This window comes from Globicephala melas, chromosome 3 (genome assembly GCF_963455315.2).
Source record: "Globicephala melas chromosome 3, mGloMel1.2, whole genome shotgun sequence".
Classification (NCBI taxonomy): Eukaryota; Metazoa; Chordata; class Mammalia; order Artiodactyla; family Delphinidae; genus Globicephala; species Globicephala melas.
Genome location: NC_083316.1, coordinates 34,370,532 through 34,396,380, shown reverse-complemented (window position 1 = coordinate 34,396,380; position 25,849 = coordinate 34,370,532). Strand labels below are relative to the sequence as shown.

General features: G+C 39.6%; 1 protein-coding gene across 1 annotated transcript in view; it reads left to right on the top strand.

Moving 5' to 3' along the window:
- The window catches only part of OXCT1 (3-oxoacid CoA-transferase 1), a 147,072-nt gene extending 122,061 nt beyond the window's left edge, over positions 1-25,011 (top strand). Inside the window, exons 15-17 of the mRNA XM_030882026.2 lie at positions 8,020-8,100; positions 14,326-14,427; positions 20,540-25,011. Of these exons, the coding sequence (XP_030737886.1) occupies positions 8,020-8,100; positions 14,326-14,427; positions 20,540-20,581 (225 nt within the window). The 3' untranslated portion in view covers positions 20,582-25,011. The remainder of the gene's footprint in view (positions 1-8,019; positions 8,101-14,325; positions 14,428-20,539) is intronic.
- The last annotated feature ends 838 nt before the right edge of the window (positions 25,012-25,849 follow it).

Genomic DNA, 25,849 nt, shown 5'->3' with positions numbered 1-25,849 from the left:
GTCCAATCTGTATCAGATAGCGAAGGTGTCATATAGAAATCCTGAATACTGTTTTACCTTGTCTTTGCTTTTTTAAAAATGTAATTTATTTTTTAATTTTTATATTGGAGTATAGTTGATTAACAATGTTGTATTAGTTTCAGACGTACAGCAAAGTGATTTAGTTACACATATGCATGTATCTATTCTTTTTCAAATTCTTTTCCCATTTAGGTTATTACAAAATATTGAGCAGAGTTCCCTGTGCTATACAGTAGGTTCTTGTTGTTTATCTATTTTAAGTGTAGCAATGTGTACATGTCAATCCCAACTTCCCAATCTATCCCTCCTCCACAACCTTCCCCCCTGGTAACCATAAGTTCATTCTCTAGGTCTGAGTCTGTGTTTCTGTTTTGTAAATAAGTTCATTTGTATCATTTTTTTGTTATGAAGTTGAGAATAAATCTTTGTGAATAATATTTTTATTAAGTCCAATTCATATCTGATAGCAGTGTCATATAGAAATCTTTTTTTGTTTGTTTGTTTTTGTTTTGCGGTATGCGGGCCTCTCACTGTTGTGGCCTCTCCCTTTGCGGAGCACAGGCTCTGGACGCGCAGGCCCAGCGGCCACGGCTCATGGGCCCAGCCGCTCCGCGGCATGTGGGATCCTCCCGGACTGGGGCACGAACCCGTGTCCCCTGCATCAGCAGGCGGACTCCCAACCACTGCGCCACCAGGGAAGCCCTAGAAATCTTGAATACTGTTTTACCTTGTCTTTGCTTTTTGTGCAGAGGAATTATAAAAAGTAAATGAGATTTATTAATCCTTTTTATTTTGGACCAAATGTGTTACCAAAAGCCAGCAAATATAAAAGAGTTCCTAAAAATGCTTTCTTGGAAGCATCCTTGAGACAATTTTCAGCAACACTGAAAGGTATCCCAAGATAAAGTATTCTTTTGTTAGGATAATTTGTAATTAACATAGTTTCATCTGGTTTAATTTTTTTTTCCATTCATAAAAGCTTGTCAGTATTTTATAATTTGTTAATGAAACTATTTCATGGCTAGGATTGTTTGGGAAAAAACGATATTCACCATTAAAAATAGAAATCCTTACATGGTTTTGTCTTTTTTATTTGTCCTTTAATGATGGACATGCCTGCAAAAAAATGTTATAATGGAAGGAAATAGCAGAACACAGTCCATCAACCAATAAACACTTTAAAATGTCTTACAGAATTTAATTAAGCAAATAACTTTACATTCTGTGACCTTGAGCATCCGTAGTTCTTGATAGGAAAGCTGACACTGAGAGCAGCTTTCTAAGGTATCACAGCAATTCATGGATGGAAAGAGAAAATAATTCCTGCTCAGTCCTAGGCTCTGCCATCCTTAGTCTAGAGACCATAGGATGCAGTCTTTAGAGAGAAAATAAAAGGCCATGATAAAGATTTTTGTATTATATTGAAGAAAAATGGCCTTCTATTCTAAGATCTCAAAGCCCTGCAGACTATTTTCAGGGAAATGGCTCGCTGTATCTATTGTCTCATTTGGCTAGGCTTCCCCTGGGGATGTGCCTGTGTAACCACAGACTGTTATCCACATATAAAAGCCATTTGTAGCAGCAACCGTTCTCTGCTTCAGAGCTAGCCGAGCCTTTCCACTGAAGTCCTATATGGGTTGCTGGGATCCCTACCAAATAGGTGCTGTGTAAAGGCCAAAAATATCCCATGAGGATAAACTCAGTGTGAGTAATATCATCATCATCTTGTCCTTTTATTCTGTGTACCTTGAATTTCTTTCTTTAGCAAATCCCATTTTTCTTTTCTGGGCACCACATCAATCATCGTAGTGATGTGACAGTCATGGGTCTTGTAATACAGCGTTCCCCAATTTTTATATCATCTGTTTTGTGTGTGTTCGTGTGTGTGTATAGAAGGAAGGGGCAAGGGCGGTAGCACTCCAGCTCCCTCCATGACACTTTGGCAAGCCCTAAGAGAGACCTGTCCTTGCTTTCATTGTGCCACCAGACAAAGTATGGAGTATTCCCTTGCCAAGGTCAGCCTTTGTAGCCCCGCTTTTCAACAGATTAATGCAAGCCTTGCAGCTGTAGGAGAGAGCAAGCAGAAGAGGTAGAATAAGTATTATATAATTCACTCAGTTTCTCTCTTTACTTATACATTTGTATGTTTCATACTGCAGTCTTTTCTTTTTGTTGGACTGCGCTGCATGGCTTGAGGGATATTAGTTCCCTGACCAGGGATTGAATCTGAACCACGGCAGTGAAAGCGCCAAGTCCTAACCACTGGACCACCAGGGAACTCCCCATACTGCAGTCTTAAGGTGTCTTTGCTACTCCCTTTGCTCATGCCTTTATCTGCCTCCCCAAGTTTCGTAAGCCCCTTTGCACACCTCTGCTAGCTGCACTTCTCCTAGTGAGCTCAGAGATGCTGGGAATGTACAAGTACATTTCTTAGGACTAAAAGCAGCCTCCAGTGGTCCATAGCCACTCAGTCACATGGTATTTTACAGCTCCTATGCTGTTGGAGTTCCTTGGATCGGAATTATAATAGTCAGACAGCATTTATTGATCGCTGTGGTTTGTCTAGTACTCTACTCATTGCGGAAGATACAAAGATAAATTGTTTCAGAGTCCAGTGGTGGGGAAAGAGAGGGCAACAATTACAACATGTGTGGAGAGTAGAGGAGACACAGGAGCACCTACGAGGTGCACCAGACTAGGAACGTCCCTGGGACACTGGAGTGGCGGCACTGGATAGGGGATGTTGGAGATGGTTTCTCCAGGGTAGCTGACACCTGAGCTAAGTCGTGAAGAATAGGGAGGGTGTTGCCATTCGAACGTGGGATGAAGGAGTACAGGGTGGTGTGTGTTTCAGATGGCGTGAATACACCCGTAAAGACTCGGTCCCTTAAGGATCAACCAACTTCTAGACTTTGCCTTCTTTGTACTTGATCACTAGGGCTTTCCCAAAGAAGAAATATATTGCAGCCACATTGAAGAAATACTTAACAAAAACGGTGGGCATAAAATGGGGTTTTATGTAAGGCAAAATCTTACATGAATGCTCCATTGCCTCAGGTGAAAGAAATGTTGACATGAAATGTAAAAATCATCATGTTGTAAAAAAGAGAGCTTGTTATTTGGGATTAAGTTTATTTTGATAACACAAAGCTTATTGTAATGATAACAAGGGAATTTATTATCGTTTAACCAGAGTCGTTTATTACTGAAGAATTTAGTAATAAATTGCACACAGATATCTAATGAATTAAAAAGAGATCACCATGAAGCAAGTAATAGAAAGTATTAACGCTTTCGGTCATACAACATAAAAACGGTGGATTCCTAGATTTTGCAGGAGGCCTGTAAGTGATGCAGTGGGGAAAAGAGAAGCTGGAGAAGCAGGTGGAGGAAAGAGATTTAGCTATTCACCAAGGTTATGATGAAATTAGGAAATAAGGAAATATCAAAATCAGGAGCCCCTCGGGTCCAGTCAGAGAATTTTTAATGCTACACTTGGTGTCCGTTCCTCTGCCTTTTCTGACCTTTCTTCGTGGAGAAAGAAAGAAGCAGAATGATGAGGATGAACAAGACCCCACTCACCCAAAATATTGGAATGTAGATTCAACCGCTCCTACTTTACTGCACTTGCAGAACATTTCTTCCTACCGTGATCAGGTGAGGAAGACAAGGCAATCGAACAGAAAACTACAGCACAAAGAATTTAAGGGACCAAGTGACTATTAAGTGGCAGAGTTAAGATTCAAAACCGGGTCTTTGGACTCCTAATATAGTGTTCTTTGCTACCGCACTACACTGCATCTCTTTTTCAGGATTTATTTTTAAATGCTAAAAACGCAGTGATTGTTCCTCCTTTGTGAATCATAGAACTTGGTAAGGCTCAGCCTGGCGTGGTTAGAATAGAATGCTCAAGTGGGCGTTAGTCATATTTTGGCTTCATAGCTAACCTATTGTTGGATACTGGAATTGTGATGTTCTTTAATCTCTCTTTGCTTCCCATTTTCTCTTTATCTTTGATCTGTGTTATGTCTTGAAGCTCAGAGTGAATGGAGTCATCTAGCTACACTGTTCTCACTGCAAGAATACTCTTGGTGCCAGCCATATGGTTTGCCCCCAAGTACGTGTTGCCGTTTCATTAGTTTTGTGGCTTTCAGGAATTCTGTTTAGGCCATTTTCTGTGTAATTCTATGTCCAACTTCGTTTAGGAACTTAAGAGCTCCTGAAGAATTCTCCTGGTAGATTGTTGGAATGTTAAATATAGGTTATAAAAACAGCACAAACTTATTGAGCACCTGCTAAGTACTGGACACTTACAATAACCCCTGAGGTAAAGCGATGGATAAGCACAGACACAGGAACCTTGCCCAGCTAGTGTGGAGTAGAGTTAGGCTTTGCACTCAGGTCCTTTGGCTCCACTCTGAACCACTGAGCTATACTGTTTACATGGAAAAGCGTCTCTAAAAGGTCTCTGTTGGTAGGGCACAGTTAATTCCGTCAGTTGAAATACACGCTTGATCCTAAACCAGCGTTGGTTGTTCATTGAAATCCAGGTGGCTGCTTTCACACCAGGTGTAGATCTTGCTCAAATAATGAGAACAAAGTAAGAGCTCCCTGCAGCAAATGTTCTTTGGAGGCCCACAGATTGTTCACTTTGTTCGCAGGCAAACCTGGAATTCATTGTGACATGTCTTATTTGAGTTATATTAAGTGTAAGGAGTCCTGACAACTATTGAAGTTCGAATGTTCATCGTTAATTTCAGCTCTTTAGTTAAGCTTCTGTGACACGTGCAAGCTTTCTTTGAAATCTGGGAATGAAAATGGATCATTAAAAATGAAGCAAAAATGAGGTTTCATTTCTACAGCTATAAATTGTCTTACAAATTAAGACCCAGAAGCATATAACTTGTTGTTAAAGGTGTAACATCTATCTACTCTATGTGTATTTAGCACTACTTTTGACTAAATTAAAGTAATAGAGTTTGTCTTCTTTTGAAATCCACCCAAGATTCCCAATAGACTTCCCTTTTTCTTCCCATTCATTCATTCAAAAAACGTTGAGTATCTTTTATGCCATACACTGGGTTAAGTATACTAAAACCTCTTAATGACTAGTATGTTGGTGAGTTGACAGATCATTACAAGCAGTAAAATCTTAATTAAGCCCAGTTATTTGAAATCTCTTGCCTCTGATCGTACTTGGTACGGCAGCAGTTTTGAGAGAGAGGTAAACCAGGTAGTGGTGCATATTTCAGAAGGTAAAACATTGAGATGGCTAAAGATGATGATGACATCACGTGTGGTGCTTTCATATCCCAGAAGGAAGCAATAGAAGCATTTTTACCATTTTTAAATAGAAGATCTAAAATGTGATAAATTAGCCTTCAGCCTCAAGGGAAATATTAATTTAGGCTCCTGGTGCTTGATACTTAGAAAGGAGCTGAATCATAATCAGAAGAAAATGATCTGAAGATCAAATCATCAGAGCTAATGTTTCCACTGTGCTCCATAGATGTGACCCAGAGGCCACCTCTATACTGGGGGGTGGTAGGGGGTGGGGGAAGGGGGTTAATGGGTGAAAGCCTGCTTTCCACTCTCAGTCCCTCTTTTATGTTTGAAAAAAGTGTACCGTGGCTAAAGGAAACTTTGAAAAAATGTGACTATAGACCAATGCACACATTTTACCAATGAGCAAACTGAGGCTCAGACAAATTCCAGGAAAAGCAAATCACTATATGAGAAAGTGAATATAATCATGGTTTTCTACACTGCCTGGCCCAGCAATGAGCCATTTTACATAGCCGTTTTGTCAGCAGGTGTAAATTCTGACTATTGAGTTACCTACAAATTGTGATATAGCTATGCTGGGAGAACTGAACATAATGAAGGATGGGGGTTTGTAAGAAAGTCTTCATACACCCCAATAAGAAGTTAGTAGATAATATCTAAAGCTGATTAATTAGGAAATAAATAGTCTGGTCAACATAGTATTAAAAAATGCAGAGGCTCAATAGAACAGAATACAGAGCCCAGAAATAAACCCACACACCTGTGGTCAATTAATCTTTGACAAGGGAGACAAGAATATACAATGGAGAAAAGACCGTCTCTTTAGCAAGTGATATTGGAAAGGTTAGACAGCCGCATGTAAATGAATGAAGTTAGAACACACCCTCATACCACACGCAAAAATAAACTCACAGTGGCTTAAAGACTTAAATATATGACACGACAGCATAAAACTCCTAGAAGAGAACATAAATCCTAGCAACATTTTCTTAGGTCAGTCTCCCAAGGCAATAGAAATAAAGCAAAAATAAACAAATGGGACCTGATCAAACTTATAAGCTTTTGTACAGCAAAGGAAACCTTAAACAGAATGAAAAGACAATCTTCAGGCTGGGAGAAAATATTTACAAACAATAAGACCAACAAGAGTTTAATTTCCAAAATATACAAACAGCTCATACAACTCAATAACAAAAAGACAAACAACCCAGTCAAAAAATGGGCGGAAGACCTAAACAGACATTTTTCCAAGGAAGACATTCAGATGGCCAATAGGGACATGAAAAGATGCTCAACGTTGCTAATTATTAGAGGAATGCAAATCAAAACTGCAATGAGGTATCACCTCACACTAATCAGAATGGCCATCAAATGCTGGAGATGGTGTGGAGAAAAGGGAACCCTCCTACACTGTTGGTGTAAATTGGTGCAGCCACTATGGAGAACAGTATGAAGGTTCCTCAAAAAACTAAAAGTAGAGTTGCCATATGATTCAGCAGTCCCACTCCTGGGCGTATATCCAGACAAAACTAATTCGAAAGATACATGCACACCTATGTTCATAGCAGCACTGTTTACAACAGCCAAGACATGGAAGCAACCTATATGTCCATCAACAGATGAATCGATAAAGATGATGTGGGTGTGGGTGTGTATGAATGGATAAGGAAGGTGTGGGGTATACACACACACACACACACACACACACACACACACAGGAATATTACTCAGCCATAAAAAGAAGAATGAAATAATGCCATTTGTAGCTACATGGATGGACCTAGAGATTACGATACTAAGTGAAGTAAGTCAAAAGAGAAAGACAAATACCATATGATATCACTTATATATGGAATCTAAAGTATGACATAAATGAACTTATCTATAAAACAGAAGCAGACTCACAGCCATAGAGAACAGACTTGTGGTTGCCAAGGGGGCTGGGCAGGGGAGGGTTGGATTGGGAGTTTGGGACTAGCAGATGCAAACTATTACATATAGGGTGGATAAACAACAAGGTCCTATTGTATAGCACAGGGAACTATATTTCAATATACAGTAATAAACCATAATGGAAAATAAAGTAAAATTTATTATAAAATTAAAAAAATTTTAAATGCAGAGGTAGGAAGAAAATGTAAAATAGTACATAAGTAAATGCTAAAAAAATTGAATTTTGATTTCTGTTCAGAGCAGGTCTAAGCATACAGAAGGGAGGCAAGAACTGCTGTTTTCTGTGAATATGTTATGTTTTTAACAAATAAAATTAAAACTTTTTTAAAAAGGTATATTATGAAAAAAAAAAAAGGTATATTATGCATTTGCATTCTGTGTATGCTTCCTACCCTTGGTAAATAATAGGTCGTTTGTCAAGGAGACCATTCCCTGGAAGAGAAAAATTAGCAGGATGCTAGAAGTGAAATTTCTCCATCATATGATCTAAGGGCTGAGGCTTGAGGGGTCAGATCTGCGGCAGGATGTTTCCCAACTAAATCAGTTATGCCTTTGGCTATTCATTTGGCACTCTCCCTAAATTATCTTAGGGACACAAGCTGCCTCCAGAAAGAAAGTAAAAGCATGACTGGGCAAAGATTTCAAACAGACTACTTAGGAGACGATTTATCTGACAGTTCCTGTTGGTCCTGTGTTATACCAATTCTAAATAAGAATTGGTTCGTAATTACTCTTTTTAATGTTTCTTTTTTCAAACAGGGCAATGCACATAAAATCATGGAGAAATGTACATTACCACTGACAGGAAAACAATGTGTCAACCGCATCATTACTGAAAAGGTAAAGTGCCTTTCTCGTTTATTTCCTCTAAATGTCTACCACCTTTTTTTTTTTTAATAAGCATTTTAGAACTTTTTTGTTACCTTCTAAAAGTGTGTTATATTGGTAGTCATAGATTAATTTAATCCGTGGGTAGACCTAATAGGAAGATTCATCAATTTAATGTTTCTAGATGGAGAATTCTTAATGTGAAATTCTCTGGAAATATGCATATACATACACAGAATTGAAATACTGTCCTTGGTAACTTTGACAGTGTAATATAATAAAAGTTGTACTGATCCTTTATACTTGGGCTATTAAAATGGATGATATATACAAAGTTAAGACTACCTTTCTTCTTTGCTCTCCCAAATCACAAGTACAAATTGTTGGATCTCATTTTAGGAAACTCAGTAAAAATTAGGTTTTAATCATTTAGGTGCAAATTGCAATACAGGCCCCACAGTGAACCAAGAAATCTATTCTTTTGTTCTTGCATGCTTTCAGCCCTCTTTTAGAAGGCAGACTTTAGAACGCACCAGCCATTTTAGTGCACCTCTAGATTTTATCTTCCTAAATAGAAAATATTGGTTAGTGGTACAACTGAAACTGCTCAGATCAGAGAGAAACATCACTGGTGGTTGCTACAGTCACCTTTCTGACCCAGATTTGAACCTAAGATGTTGGAATGACATAGTTCTCATAAATGAGCTAGAAGGGTGTCATTTTCTTGATTCAGTATCTTGATGATACTGAACCACAAAACAGAATTCTCTAGATCAGCGTTTGTTCCTTTGTTTTCTCTTAATGATGCTGTTCCTTTTGGCATTAATCTGGTTTAGAACCCTCATTCAGGTATGGTATGAAGCACCCTAAAGCAGCCTTTTGAAGTAGGTTAGAAGGCTCATAATACTTTTCAGAAGCCACATTTTAAGGAGAGTTCTGTCCTAAATGGTGCCTTCCTCTAGGGTTGTTTATGTGGAATCCATAAAGATGACATGTGGAGAAGAAAAAGTGGATAAAAGTGCAGAATATTTTATCTCACCATTTATTCCTTGAGTCTTATCATTTCATAAACCCCTCCAAAACCATGGACAGGACTTGTTGAAAAGAATCCATTACTTTGAAATCAAAGACAAGACAGTCCTTGATCCTGTTTTCTTTAATAAAGTAAGGTGGTGCAGCTTCTAAGGATAATTCCAGCAACATTTTACCCCTGATCTTCCTCTTCCCCCGGGTAAGCCCTTTCCCTACATCCCCACTCCATGTATGCCCTGACCTTGTTCTTACCAGTTTAGTGCTTCTACGTGCAACAACTCCCACTCAACTCTACCTGTCCAAATCCTATCCATCCCTTAAGTCTAATGCAATTTCCATCTTCATCATGAAGAGGCTTCAGAGAGCTTAGCACTCACAACTTCATCTTCAGAGTGGTCCACCTTTCATTTTGGCATTTACCATCTAATACCTACATTTTCTCATGACATTATTCATACATTACTTGACATTACTCATACATTACTTAACTTTACTGCCATTTAAAAAAATCTTCTACCCTTTCTATCCACATTGTTGTTTCATACATTTATCCATTTAATAAGCATTTTTAAGCTCCTTCTCTGAAGCCGACTGTTGCCAACAGTGGATACAGAAAGGAGGACAAGGTCTTTGCCCCGAAGGAGCACATTCAAGGAGAGTAGACAGCAACAGTACCAGCCTGTATTAGAGGTACACTGATAAAGTCCATGAGAGAGAGACATGCCAAATGCTGAGCTGAGAACATAGAGGAAGGCTGCTTAACAGCCTGGGGAGAGTGGTGTTAAATATTAACTTTTTCCCAGTCTGGATCTTTTCTCCTCCAGTCTCAGCTTCTCTCATTTCGCCTTAACATTCTCCCTACTTCAGCCATGCTGAATGTTGTGCACTATGTTGCATCCCCTGCCCTCGTCCCCGCCATGCTCCTCTGGGACTTGGCACATCCTGTCTCTCTCCCTGGCATGTTCTCCCCACCCCAACCGTCTGGCTAATTCCTGTTCATCTTTTATGTCTCAGCTATATAATTTCTTCGCTGGCAAGTCTTCCCTATCCCTCCCCAAGTCTTCTGGGTGCTTCCGTGAGTCTTAGTACTTACCCTAACTCAGCACTGATCACTGTATTGAAATAACCTTTGAGCTCTCTGCCTGTCTCACTCATCACTATTTGTCCAACACTTAGGATAATGCTTGACCCATACACAGTGAAAGCCTGTTGAATAAATACTGTACTTTTCTCAATGAGAAAATTAATAGATTGAGTGAGGAGTCTTGAAAGATAAGTAGTTTTATAAGTGAGAATAAGACCAAAGAGGCCCTTCTAGGCAAAGGGAAGAAACATTGGCAGGGTCCTCGAGGAATTAAGAAAACAGTTTACTCAAGGACCTGTGAGTGGGATAATGTGGAGTGAGGGCATGGCCAGAGATTCTGAAGGCTGAAGGTGAAAAGCCAGTAAGGGACCAAATTATAAAGGAGTGTGAATGTCTTGTTAAGAAATTTGGGTTTTATCTGGAAGGCACTTGGGAGCCCTTCAGTGATTTTTAATAGTTGGGAACACCATTGATTAGATTTGCATTTTACAAAGAGCCCTGTGGCTTTTACGTAGAGTAGGGGGAGAAGAGATGAGACTCCTTCAGTTATCTTGGCCAGAAATATCAAGGTCCTTAACCACAAGACAGAAAGAGAGATTTCAAAGAGCTTTAGGCGATGGACTCAACCTAACTCGATGATGAATGGGACGTGGTTGCTAAGGCAGAGGTAATTCCTGAATTTTCTGGCTAGAGGCGTGGTCGATCTGTTGTATCCTTAATGAAGACTGGGTCTGTAGGAAGAGAAAGGGAGGAGCAAGGGGAGGCAGGAAAAGAATAGGTGCCATTTGAACATACTCAAGTTGATATTCCGGAGTAAGTTAACATCCGGAACATCCGCGGGCACCTGGGGCTCAGAGAAGTCATCACTGGAACGGATGTGTGAACTCATTAGCAGACGGGGATAATTGGAGGCTTAACGGCAGATGGTGTTGTGTAGCAAAAAGGAGTAAAGTGAAAGGCAGCTACATATGGAACTTCGAGTGCCCCAGGGAAGGGAGTGGTGCGTTTACCCCTGTGCCGTATCCGGTAGGTGTTTAATAAATTTTGCAGTGCCATTAAGGGCATTGACTCTGGACACTCTGCCAGAGTGATATGGGACTAGAATTCCATTTTCAGCTCTTAAGGGAAATTCCATTAGTTGCCTGCCATTTGAAAGAGGCTTTGGAGATGTTATGACCCTGATTTCTTGGTTTCGTGTTGCTAGAATGATGTGATGAAAGAGGCCTTCCTCACCAGCACTTGGGCTGTGACTGACTGCTTTGTCCGTAATGCAGCCTGTTATGGTGGTGAAAAAATAATAAAAGTATCATCTGTGAAACAGAGTAGTCGAAATATTATTCTTGGCAGTTGAACAATTGATTGTAGCTTTTAGGTTTTAGTGTCCATTTTTATCAAGTTTTTGTTTACACTTTATACCACTAAATGGAAATCTTCCTAAATATTTCAAAAGTAAATTTCCCATTTTTAAAAATCATAGATGCTTCGTTTTCCTTGAGAGGAAATTAGGGACCTTGACCTTGAGAGCTAATTAGGGATTGATAAAGGTGTTCATTAAAGGTTTTTAAAAGCAATAAATCATTTGCCAAAGACTTTACCTTCTCAATCACTGAAGTCTTATATTCATGATACCAAAGTTGTCTTCTCCCCAAATCCTCTTCCTGCCTGTTCTTAATAATACACCCCAAAGGCTCTTTTTCTCTTATTTGTTCCATTTTGATAAATTTGTAGTTGTTCATAATACAGGGGAAAGAAAATCAGTATGAATGATGCTCCAGACACACTTTCTGCAAAGGAAAAGTGTCCAATTAAAAAAACAAATTGTGGGCTTCCCTGGTGGCGCAGTGGTTGAGAGTCCGCCAGCTGATACAGGGGACACGGGTTCGTGCCCCTGTCCGGGAAGATCCCACATGCCGCGGAGCGGCTAGGCCCGTGAGCCATGGCCGCTGAGCCTGTGCGTCCGGAGCCTGTGCTCCGCAACGGGAGAGGCCACAACAGTGAGAGGCCCGCGTACCACAAAAAATTTGTAATTGTCGTTTGGGAATTGAATAACGTACTGAAGCATATGGACATTCCTAGATGATCATTTTTTTCCCCCTCAAAATACATTTCTGCTAAAAAACGTTTCTTTAGGAACATAAAAATGTGCAAACAAAAAAGAAGTTTGCTGAAATATTTCCTCCTAAATTTAAATAATCTTTTCCAGTAAAATCAACCAGGTTGTCTATGAATTCATCAAACAAACAGAGAAGGCAAGTATCACTGGTCCCCTTGATGTTTTCCTCCTGAGGAGAAATATCAATTAACTGGATACAAATAAGCATTTGGGGGCTTTGATTTGGGTTCACGCACAAGTGACAGTAAGTTAAGCTGTTAAGGAAAATCATATGCCTCTATGGTGCCCTTGCTGTATGTCCCAGGCATGAGGCCAGCTGCTCAGAGTAGGTTTGTTATTATATTTGTCCTGTATAAAAATCTTGGGAAGTAGGTTTGTTTGATATCCATCTACACATGTGAAGACAGGTTCACCAAAGACTGCATAGCTAGTGTTGGCAGAGCTGGAATTCCAGTCCACCTTGAAAGCCAGGGTTCTTTGCTCTGCATGTTGCTGTGTCTTCTTTTTTATTTTTATTTAAACATTTTTAAAAATTTTATATTGGAGTACACACTGCTATGTCTTCTTAATAGCCTCCTAACCAGGAGTGTGTTTAAAAATGACAGTTTAGGGTTTGACTTCCAAGCTAGCTGAAAATAAAGATTCTAAGCCTGAAAATAATAGTTGAATTTAAGGTCAACCCAGAGGAGAGGAGTAATCTGGAAAGAATAATATTTAAGTCTGAGGAAGACTCACCATGACAACTGAAAGAGGGAACAGTGCCTGTTGCATGGGAGGACAACTTACTGTAGAGCCCGTGAGTGAAAGTCATAGGGAAGCAGTTATGGCTCTTGCAGTTAGAGCTTCCTATCAACAGGCAATCTGCCTTGAGACAGGGAGCCTCCCACCACTGGAAGTTTCTAAACAGAGCCCCAGCGACCATCTCAGAAGAATGTTTTAAAGAATTCTTGGGTGGGAGGTTATATTACATGATTTTGTTGGTCCCTTCCACTCAAGTTGTCATATTACTGAGTGTGACCATGTGCATTCTATATCAGACATGACAGGTTGCTTGGGTCAAGCTATACCAGTTGGCACTACCATCACCTAGTGTTACCAACCAGAATGTTGTCATGCAATATTTAGGGTGAGGTGAGCCTTCTCATGCTGTCCTAAACATAAGCATCTTCATTTGATTTCCATACCAGAGGGAGATTCTCATGCTCTACTTTTGGATCTATGTGTTTTCATAGGACTTAAAGGGAAAGCTTTACTATTTACCTGGGGATGGGGGTGGTCTTTCAGGGCCAGCCATCCCTTTATAATTACTCCTAGCTACTTCAGAGCACCTTCTTTTGTTTCCTGTAGTTTACCCAGAAGCATTGATCAGCTTTCCCCCATCATCCCTGTGCTTTCCCCTTCCAAATACCTCCTCCTTCCCTGCTTTTCTTCATTCTTTTCTTTCTTCAAATCATTATTCATCATCAAATTGACCCAGAGTGTTAGATCTAACAAAAAGAAAGTTTAAAAAAAACCTGATTTGGGGCTTCCCTGGTGGCGCAGTGGTTGAGAGTCCACCTGCTGATGCAGGGGACACGGGTTCGTGCCCCGGTCCGGGAAGATCCCACATGCCGCGGAGCGGCTGGGCCCGTGAGCCATGGCTGCTAAGCCTGCGCGTCCGGAGCCTGTGCTCTGCAGCAGGAGAGGCCACAGCAGTGAGAGGCCCGCGTACAGCAAAAAAACAAACAAACAAACAAAAAAACCTGGTTATTATAGTAGCAAATGCCATCAATAGTCAACACTCATTTATTTTCTGGCATCAGCAGAGCTCCCTAACTGCCAGTTAGGGAGTTGGCATTTATTCTCACCAAAATATAGCAGTTACGGTTTACATTTTTTCATTGCTGATTTTCAGTCTTTTATCCTGAGTCTTTTCTCTCCTTAAAGAACTTGAGAGGTTATTTCTGTTTTGTGCTATAAATAATTACCGTAATAGAAATTGTCGTTGTCATTTTCTTGACTTCTACAGGCTGTATTTGACGTGGACAACAAGAAAGGCCTGACTCTGATTGAACTCTGGGAAGGCCTGACAGTGGATGACATAAAAAAGAGCACTGGGTGCGATTTCGCAGTAAGTGTTTCTGTGAACAAATCCAGCCACTTGTCCTATATCCTGAGCTTGATTAATGGGTGTTTATGCGACATGAACCATTAATTTGTGATCATTTTTGGAGTTGACCTTAGCAGAGAACAGGAGTGGAAGGAAGGGTGCCTCCGCTGAGAGCAGGTGGCAGCAGGAACAGGCTGTGGCTCATGGGCCAGGGTCTGGCTCAGGAGTCAGAAGGGGGAGGAAACCCCAGGAGCTGCTGGAAACAGCAGGTTGAGCTTCAACTCGAAGCTACTTTCTGTCAAGTCCCTTGCAATCCTCTGTTCTTGGGTTACGTATCAGCTGTGGCCAAACTTAATTAACTAAAAAATGCGAGCCACACTCAGAGAAACGGTACTTCCTTATTTTTAAACCCATCTATGGCTTATGACTTTCTCTTTGATTAACTTCTTTGCCTGATTGTTCCATCCCTTGGAGATATTAGAATGTCGAGCTTTTGACACCACCAGATTTATAGTCACAAAATAGGTGTTCTCTGTATTTGAAGAAAAACTTAGTGCATAAAACTCTGCTTACAAAGCAGATAAGAACATCAGGGGAGTATCCACTTAAGAAATCTCCAAATCCCTTTTTAAAACTAAGAGAATAATACTGTAATATAAATAATCGCCCTTTAATGTAAGCGATTGTTTATGAATCACCAATCGCCTACCTAATGGGGGTCGAGAGGACAGCTCAGTCCATTTGAAGTTAATCAAATGTAAAGTCGAAATGTGTCTGAGAAAATGAAGAGATAGACTTTACTTCTCACATAACTTTTTAAGAACAGCTCTATGTGTTAAAATGAAATATATTTATAAGGAGAAGAAATATTGCAGCTACCCATCCTGGAGAAGGTAATTTAATAAAACTTACTTGATAAATCATGCATGTATTTCATACATTTCTTCCTTAGGTACTACATGCTTGGCTGGTACCTGTCAGTGCGTAACAAATGTCTGTAAAAGCAATTTTGTTGCATAATTCATTATCCACATATAATTGTGTCTGGTATTATATGAAGGTCTTTGTCTATTAACCTTTTTTTGAATTTCCCTTTGGAAAAAAAGAAGCTTTCCAACAATACCTTACATGAAAAGCTCATCTTTAATTAACTTTTCAATGACCCCAGGGGGTAAAAAATGGGATTTGTTTATAGTTTAACTGTTTAGAATTCCTTACTCCAGCGATAAAAGCAAACAGTTCTTCTAACTTAATTAGCTATTCTTTATATTTTTTCCCTATGTGGATGAGTTAGTCTCTTCTTCAGCAGGTAGCATTTTTGAGATCTATAGAATGTTCCAGTCTCTGCTGCAAAAGGGAATTGCAAAAAAGATCCTCATTGTTATCAGGTTTGGGTTTTTTTTTTAGTCACGTAGGTAAATCAGGAATGAAAAAGATGTATTTTTACTGTTTTTGCTTTTTCTTAAAGTGCTAGTTTCCACATCTTGATACATTGAAAAATATCTCTATGGCCCCTCTTTTATCACAGTACCACCCCTCCTTCTCTTTTGACATTGACATGTAATCTTGTTTCCTCCAAATTAGGCTGTTGAAATGAAATGTTAATTTTTATGTCAGTGTTGCCCTGAAAACGTGTAGTATCAGCTAAACCATCTTGACAGAAGAACTGGATTTTGAGGATCTGATGATCAATGGCATCTCTTTAGACCCTGACAGATGAAGTCATGTGTATCAAAATCTTTGTAAGGCTAGGGTCTGGAGTGTTCTAATGAATAAGATGTTTTGCCTAATAGCTGGGTTATCAGTAAGATACATTTAATAATAAAAGTACATTGGGATAACATCTCTTTATTTGATAATTCAGAGGTATTCCATGTCATAATTCAGAAGATATCTCATAAGATTATTACTGCATAGGTAGCATTTTACTCTATATCTGACTACATTACAACTTGCTCAAGATTTCTGTTTGAGAAAGGATTTCTATTTCTCAGCCTTCACTGTAAACCAAGAAGTGAACATTCTAGAAGAGAATAGTTAGACACAGGTTGTTGCATAACAGTTAGACAGGTTGTTGCATAAAGAAAAAAAAGTAAAAACCTAGGTCAAAGTAATTGTGAAAATGTGTTGGTAAAGGTCCTCTATACCTAAGAATATGGGCAAGTGTATGGGCAAAGGATACAGAATGTGGATATAAGCTGATTGAGAAAATCCTGCGAATTTCAAAGAAAAAGACAAGATATGACAGCATCAGATAATAGGGCATGACAAAATTGTGGTTTCAGGGTATTAAAAATAATAGTTATAATGAACTATTTGGGCATTAAAAAAAAAAAAGAATCACTAAGACTTTCCTGTGTGCCACAGTGCAATTAACAAAAACAACAACAGAATGTGAAAGGAAAATGTGTCCCTTAGGTATCACCTGAAATAGCTTCTTAAAAAATTCATAGTAACCATAGTGCCAGCTGAAAAGAGTTTTCTTTTCAATTAGGAGGAAACTCTCTTAAGGGTCATGTTATATCTTGAACTCCAAAGGAAGCTGTGGAAATTTTGTAAAAAAAAAAAAAAAAAAATGCAGATATTGACTATATTTCTGGAACCTTCATCACACTTCTAAAATAAAATTCTGGTCAGGAGTAGTTCACAGCAAGAGAAGCCAACCCATAATGGACAGAGATCTTGTTCCATACCATCACTCTCCTTCAAAATGCAGTTGTTATAAAGAAAGGGACTTCCCTCTATATTTCTTGGGGATTGAGTTCCAAATCTATAGAGAGAGATAAGGGAGCTGGGCAAGTTGAGGTTAAAAACATCATCATTACAAAGCCCAGAATGAAGGATGGGGCTTTGGTGTACAGCCACAAAAGCCTTCCCAGATACGAACCCCTGAAGTGGGGAAGACTTCAGCTCCCAGTTATAGGCAGCCATGGAAAATCATAGGCCTTCTACACAAGGGCGAGTCTTTACTGCTGAGCTTCTTTCCATGTGACTGAGAGCAAAATAGAGCATGTGCTGCCTACAGAAGGCTGATCCCGATGAGGAAGAAGAGTTGGGCTGAGTTTCACATACCCCAGTTCCTCTGCCCAAATCATCATTTAGTTGAGCCATTAAGGGACACACTTGAGGCCAGAGTATTACACTAGGAGGTGTCCCTCCACATGGAAGGGAATGTGAGAAGTGGGAATAAATGCTCCACCCCAGCACTGTTGCTGGGTAGAGCCATACACACATGTTCACCCTCTACAGATGCTTGATTGTGATGCTATGCAGAAATGCTTTTCTGTTGTTCTTTAATGCTACTAGCTCCCAACATTTTTATAACTAAGGAGTCCTTTGGTTTACTTTTTTCCGAGGGCACTCACATTTTGAAAATATTCTGTCTCAATATCCAATAATAATTCATTTTCAAAGAGTCAAAGTGATACTGCACAGTTCCTCATATTATAGCTGTGACAAGCTAATGAAAATGTTAAATTTCTTTAAATTTTTTGGGCTATACTTGCATCACTTAGCGTGTTACTGCCAGCTATTTGATGGGTCAAATAGAAAGAAAAAAGGAAGGTGACATTCCACCACTTAAATTCCATGATCTGCAAAGTATCTTTTTCAGTGAGTAGTTAATTCAATTGGTTATTCATTTCTTTCTTTTCTGATGCATGCTTGAGTTACATAAGTTTTTCCTTACTATATATGTCTGTGGACGTTTTTAAACTAGAATATTTGTTTCTTTTTTAACTTAAAACTTTTTAAATAAATTGAATCCATAGTTGAACATCATGGGGTAGAATAAACTTCCAGGGGTTATTAGTCGTCCATGATTATTTATTAAACCCCAAGTGTATGTCCCATATTGAGCTATGAAATGTGAGTAAAATAGAACAAATTGGTATAGTTCCTCCTCCTAGGGGCCTTGGTCTTGTTCTCTAGGTAGGAATACACCTAAACCACCAGTGGCAAAACATCAGATAAGAATCCTGCCTATTTATATGTTTGCAGTGGAATCTGAAAGAAGCCAGCTGTGAGCATTCTTTGCCAAGTTGAATAAATTTGTACTCTCAATATCTATTATGAACTGGCATTATACCAGAATTAAACAGTATACTCTTTGGATTTCAATGGACTGGGAAGACAACTCGTTAGCTTATCTTATGCATTTAAATCATATAGTCCTGTGCATAGCCTGTAGATCACTTTGGAAGGATAATCTGCTTCAGCTTACACAGACAATGTTGATGAGACTGTGAGAGAACAGATGAAAAATGGAGGTTCAGTAGATGTTTTTCTGTACAAAAATAGGCCAAGTCAGTCTACATAAAGGTTCACCTTCTTTTCTGATAAAAGTCAAGTTCCACACTGAGGATATAAATGATACTAAGAGCTGAAAATAGGGCCAACATGACAAGGAGAAGGATCAGATGTTTAGTTTAAAAAATCAAGGTGTCCAGTTTCCTTTTAAAGGTAATGCCATAAAGCACCTATTAGTGCTTTATGGCATTAATCACCTATTGATCTGTTGTCAAAAAAGAGTTTTATTTCATTAAATTATTTCCACAGATGCTCTGTTGTTTAAAAAAAGAAAATCGATAGTTTGTGAGACACACTTTCTAAATACTCGGAGCCCATATATCTTTATTCTTTTCAGTAGAGTTGAGTATCTCTGCAAATGTGGGCTGTGACTTTTGTCTATTAATGTCTATTACTTTGTCTATTATGATATATCTGTTCTCGGAGCTGGCAAGTCTGAATGAGCTCTCATTTATCCTAAGATATGGATATGTACCAAGCCATTCCTATCCTTTTTATTCTAGACATGTCATTCTTTAGGTAGAAAAATGGAGAAGGGGGCATTAACTCTCGACACTGTGAAGACTTTATAAACAATTTACAAATGAACTAGAAATGTTAAACTTCATCAAAGCCAAATGATTGCCTTCTATTCTTAATACTGACTTAACCTCTATTAGAAACCTTTCTTCTAGTTCTTGGAAGCTTATCTAATCCAATCACTCATTCATTCATTTAAAAGAATATTAAGTGTTTATTCTGGAAGGCAATTTAGACCCACTTCAATTGCCACATCCTTGAAGGTCTCAAAAATCACCTAAATTTTAGTATTCCTTACTGTGCTGTCCATGGGGCCTGTTACTCGGACTTAATGGGTATTTGCCAGATTAAATGAAGAAATCTGTACCTGCCATTACACCTTGAAAAATCAGTCAAAATTAAGCCAGACTACTTATATTTAGGTTTCTTCTTCCACCACCTTTACCATTAAATGTAGATCTGTCCTCATATTTCTCTGCTTCAGGACTCTTAGGAATACATTTGCTATTTTGTACATTGAACATAATTATAGTTAATATTTTTAATGCTGTTACCTCCTTTTTGTAATAACTTGGTATCTTCTTACTGCCTTTATATCATTTCCACTCTGATTATGAAATTTCTGATAAAAGTTTGTCATCCAAAGACTACATTAAGTATCTCTTAACAAAATTGTGAATTGACTGGACCTATTTTGAGGATTTTGAAACTTGTGCCTTGCTCTGTGTCTCTGTTTCATCAATCTCAGAGCTCAGTGGTCCTTTCAGTAGATAGTTTGGTTTTCTGGACCCTTTATTTGTCTCCCGCGGCTCCTCCCCCACCTCCTCCTAATTGCAAGTCTTAATGAGCCTTAATTTTTTTTTTTTTTCGGTACGCGGGCTTCTCACTGTTGTGGCCTCTCCCGTTGTGGAGCACAGGCTCCGGATGCGCAGGCTCAGCGGCCATGGCTCACGGGCCCAGCCGCTCCGCGGCATGTGGGATCTTCCCGGACCGGGGCACGAACCCACGTCCCCTGCATCGGCAGGCGGACTCTCAACCACTGCGCCACCAGGGAAGCCCAATGATCCTTAATTTAAGAGCTATAATGCAAGAAGGTTGAGAACTACTAAATATACAAAATGTAAATGGAAAAGGTGTTCTTTTTCTCAGTGGTTCAGAATGGAAAATAACGAGGAAGCTCCTAGTGAGGTTCCTGAGAAGGCTGCTTGTTTCCAAACATCACTCAGGTTTGGAAATTCAAAGTAGAGATGTTTATACCATGAGGTTTTTTCGTAAGTTGCTTATTTATTTCTCTTTCTTTTTCCAGGTTTCACCAAAACTCATACCAATGCAGCAGATTGCGACTTGAAATGTGGAGTAGACTTTTGTCCCAAGCTGTGTGTTTTTCATTTTAACCACATGGGATTTTATTAAAAGGACATCAGTAATCATAACTGTATATCTAACAAGCAGTTTTTGACTAGTTTTCTGTCATCTTAATGCTTTATACAGCCATGTAGACTTTGTTCTCTCAAGCGTACTGTGACATTTTAATGAAAAACAAAAAGAAAAAAAATACTATCTTATTTGCTTTATAAGTGCTGAGAAGGTCATATTTACAGTTGGTGCTCACATTGGGTTTATCTTCATCTTCTGTGGTATGTACATTAAATTGTGTGCAGTTTGTACCAAGATGGGCCCTTACTTAGGAAGAGTTTCATTGATGTACTTTCCCTCCTAAGTAAATCATGACACGTAGAAAAAAAAGAATGAGGGAGAAAATGAACTCCACCCAGAGTATACCCAGGGGAGCATCGTACTAGTCCTGAAAGATAACATTTGTGTGAATTTTAATCAGGAGAAATGCTGTCTTAAGGGTTATGATTTTCCTTCGGCCTCCTCTGTCTTTTTTTTTGGAGCCTCTGATTTTGTGATTACGTCTTGTTTCCCTAGAGCATCCCTTCTCCCACCCCTCCTAACCCCCCCCCCCCCCACTTTTTGTAACTAAGTAGATGCCCAAGAAGGCAAACAGGAACATCTCTGTGTGGGAGAAGTAACCTGGTTTGTGGGAGAGACCGAAGGGTATAGGGTCTATTGGTGCTGACATCCAACCGAGAAGTTGCCTTTATAAACAAACCAAATAACCATCTGTGCTTTGCCAAAGATTAAAGTTGCTTTTAGCAAGAGGGCTATAAGCCTAACTGACCTAGTCAGTTTTCTCATTTTTAAACCGTACAGTATTCGTGTGTATCCAGAGGGACCATTAAGTGTCTTTCTCTGTGTTACTGTGGGCTTCCTATACAACACCACTTCTTAGACCAAAAGGGGCTGTGCGGTAATTCATCGTGAACCCATAGTAACAGTGACAGCAGAGTTAAAAAAATCCTTGCTTTTCAGGGCCTCTTTTTTCTGCTCAGAAAAGTTTCTAAATGTTGAATGCCTTTTTCTGAAGAACAGTGTTATTTCTTCTGCCCAGGCTTGTTCCTTGAACAAAGTACTTTTAATTCAGCTTTATCAAACTAAGGGAAATACTGATGAGCAAATCCAGGATTTGAAGAGCAGTGAACTTCATTCTTAGAAAATAAACATGATGGATTAGGTTTTGCAAGGACCTTCTCCGCAGAGGTATCCTCAGTATCAAACAGTTCCCCAGGGAGTATACCAAGCATCCTGCGTATCAAATGGGAGAAAAGTCCAGGCACCCTGAAGACAGGCCAGATTGCTGTCCTCTGGACAGAGGTAGGCGTGGTACAGTGCGATACACCATTTCTCTCATACCAGATATAGGAATTTATGCATGTTCTTAGCTGATGGTTGCCACTGAAATTCACTTTCTCTTCAGATATAGCTACAGTTCTGTCATTTCAGAGGAAGGAGAGGGTTTTTTTGTGAGAAGCACACTCCATATATAAAATGGTCCCTCTGGCTGGCTGCATGGTTGAAAGCATACTCTCCCAGTACTGGTAAAACGGACTTTTTAAAGAATTTGCCAGGTCTGGAGAAATGATATACATCCATGTTAGAGTTATGGTTTGGAAAATGTGATATTGATGGTTGCTATATTTGTAAACTTACTTATTCTGTGATTCTAAGAATGTTCTTCACTTTGAGTGGCAAATCCTAAGTAGATGGCTTTATATTCTTGATTAAAGAGTACCGTGGATGGGGCTTCCCTGGTGGTGCAGTGGTTGAGAGTCCGCCTGCCGATGCGGGGGACGTGGGTTCGTGCCCTGGTCCGGGAGGGTCCCACGTGCCACGGAGCGGCTGGGCCCGTGAGCCATGGCCGCTGAGCCTGCGTGTCCGGAGCCTGTGCTCTGCAACGGGAGAGGCCACAACAGTGAGAGGCCCGTGTACCGTGAAAAAAAAAGAGTACCATGGATGTTAAGAAATGCATTAAGATGTACAATAAGTATTCCAAATTGATATAGATTGGTGTGATTGTCCTTTTTCTCGTTTGGGAATGGCATGCCTAAACGTGGGAATAATACAACAGAGATTGGTGGAATAGCCAATAATAAAGTTAGCACACTGTACCACTTCTAATCGAGTTACTGCTTTTTCTTTTGATCTTACCAAAGAAAAGCTATTATCCTTCATGAAAGAACAAATGAAATGTTTACCTAGATGAATTCCGACTTTGCTCCTTGTCAAAGTCAATGATCTGTCTATAAAAATTGATTATCCCAGATTTCACGTGTTAATATTTCTTTGCTTTTATGTAACATTCCTTTAGGATACACACACATCAGTAATTTCCCAGTGGGGTGTTGCGTTTGCTTGCATTTTGAAGTGGCTCTAGTGATGTCTACGCAGCATCTGTGTTGCCCCTCTCATAACAGACTCACCCCCTGGCCAAGGAGTTGGGCCTGTGCTCAGGATATGCCTCTTTTGGTAGCTCTCCTTTGTCCAGCGTGATTATACCCGGGGGTGGGTGTATGACCCAAAATGTACCATTCAGGTTATTTATCCTCTGTTTACAAACTGGAGATGAGAGAAGCCAATTTTCTGATTCCTGTTCCCTAAGCCATAAGAAGGATGTGACTCTGGCACCAACATCCTGCCCCCCACCCCCACCCCAATACACACACGCTACAAGCTGAGCTCCAGGTGGAGAGAAAGAAGTGGAAACACACACTGCAGCTGTAGGGAGGAGGCATCCTGGTGGTATTTGAGTTCCTGTTTCTGCACATATCGAAGGCCAACTTCTCTCCATCCATGCTTGTAAATGAGCCCCAAATTTCCCCTTTTTGCTTGAGCAGATGTATTATTGAGCAGATGCCTTTGTCACTTGCACCCAGAGTGTGAACTCAATCAGCTTTGGTAATTCTTGAGTCCTAGGAGGGATCTGGTCTCCTACAGAAGGTATGCAGAATACAAGCAAAACTGCTTGTCCCTGGGCCCAGAGAACACATGTAAGAACATTTATAGGTGTTACCCAGTGGATAGAAAGGTTGTGGGTAGAGGTTTTCTTTCTCCTACATCGCAGTATAGTCAGCACAACTTTGAAAATTATTCCAGTGGAAGTGTAAGCAGAGATTTATTCAATGGATGGGTTTCCTTGCACTAACCTTTTCCCTTTCCTCATAAAACATTACCTTGAGTTTCTTCAGCTTATTTTCAGATTCTTCATTTTTAAGATGAGGAGAATATATTATCTTCCACCATGGTTCAATAAAATATAATTAATACATCTGGTTGCAAAAATACTGACAGATCTTTTAAAAATGTCTGTCAGTACTACCAGAATCGTCTCTTGTTCCTGTCCTTTTATTTTCTACACTGCCTTCCCACTTCCCACTGCCATACTGAATATCAAAGTGGATTTACGCATAAATATCAATAAATGTCATGTGGTCTAAGTGCATGACTGTGTGACATATACTTGAAGTGTCCTCGTTCCATAATATTAAATATGTCTGTGTGAAATCATCCAAAGGCACCTTTCATGTACCACATAGCAAGTCTCATGGGAGTGATGCCCATACTGATCCAGGTAAGTAATTAATAAGACAATTCCTTCCCTCAAAGCCACAATCAAACACAAATGATATTTGCTTGTGGAGGTTAAGCATGCTTGATTATCATGGTCCTCATTGCCTTTAGTGGGGTGCCACTCCGGGTGGTCCACTTGGAAACGACCTCAGGCAACTACCCTGGCTTTTTTCTAGCATGAATCACATAGGATCCTATTTCCACTGACAAACCATGGGAGCCCAGGTACCTAATGCAGTCATTTTATGTTTTGGGCTCATTCCTAGGCATTCTATCTGTTACCCTTTAAATTTTTCAAGAGAAGATTATAGACCAGGCTGTCTATAATGGGGGAAGCTAGTAAAATAGTCTTGTTCAGGCTTCAGAGGCAACAATAGGCCTTTGACTAAACAAGGACCCTGAAAGAGCTGCATGCCGAGCTGCTAGACTGCATGCAGCTCAGCAGAAACGGTGCTAGCAAGTCCTGGGAACCAACAGATAAAGAAGGGAGTAAGTCACGAAGCTTCCTGGGCCTTGGGAATCTGGCCAGTTCCCGGGGATCAGCGAACATTGCACCCTTCCCAACTGGGACTCCAGATTGCTGTTACTCAGGACTTCCCAGCTGCTGCTTGGATCTGGAAGTAGGTGTCGGCCCGATTCGGTGATGTATGCTCTGTTATATACTGTTTATATTCTTATTCCTTTCCCTCTAATGATTGTATATTGAAATTTATATACTCTGTTAATATTCTTATTCCTTTCCTTTTAATGATTGTATATTGAAATTAAGTTAAATCACCTTCTATTAAAGATTTGATTGAAGCTGTTTATTTGTGTGAGAGAGTAGTTATTTTGCCAGCGAATCCAAAAAACCTAACCGAAAGCAGGCTTTCGGTAAAACACAGGCTCACATTTAAACCCTGATGTTGCATTTGAAGCTTCTCTCTCTTGATTTGGGGATAGGAGGCAGCATCTCCTACTTTGCCTTCTTGGGTTAGAGTGCCCGATAGCTCTCCAAAGCTCCACAAATACGCCTTTAATCTCCAGCTCCCAGCCCTTTTATGCACCCAGTATAAGTAAGGGTTTAAGGGTTGTCTGTTTCTTAGCCAGATATTCCAAAATGTGTGCATAGTGGCCTCACTTTGGAATGTAGCATACATTGTGTCTGTGTGCTGTTTTTAACATCTTGTATATTAGTATAACAACTCCGTGACTTGCCCATGGTAGCTTTCCAAATGTGTTTATTAAACCAATTTACTAGTTGAAAACATGAGGTGACAGTAAGCCAGGCCTGAGGGTTTCCTTTAGCTAAATAATTAGGTTAAGACCTCTGAGGAAGATGTAGGAAAAAGAAAAGGAAAGAAATAAGAGGTGGAATCTGGAGGCTATAACAAAAGAATAACTACCTACATTTGCTTAGCATTATTTATAATGTGTCAAACACCTAGAATATACTAGCTAGTTTAATTCATTCTCATAATAATCTGCCAGGGAGATATTATTACCTCCATTAAAATTAACTTCTTTAGTCTGAGAGAAGTAATGTCCATCAATTCTTTAATCAAATTAGCCTTTCAGGGCTAATGTTGGATTTTGCCAAGGTACTTAATGAGATGTGAATTAAATTCCTGAATAGAATAGATTTGTTACTCTCTGGTAAGCTGCA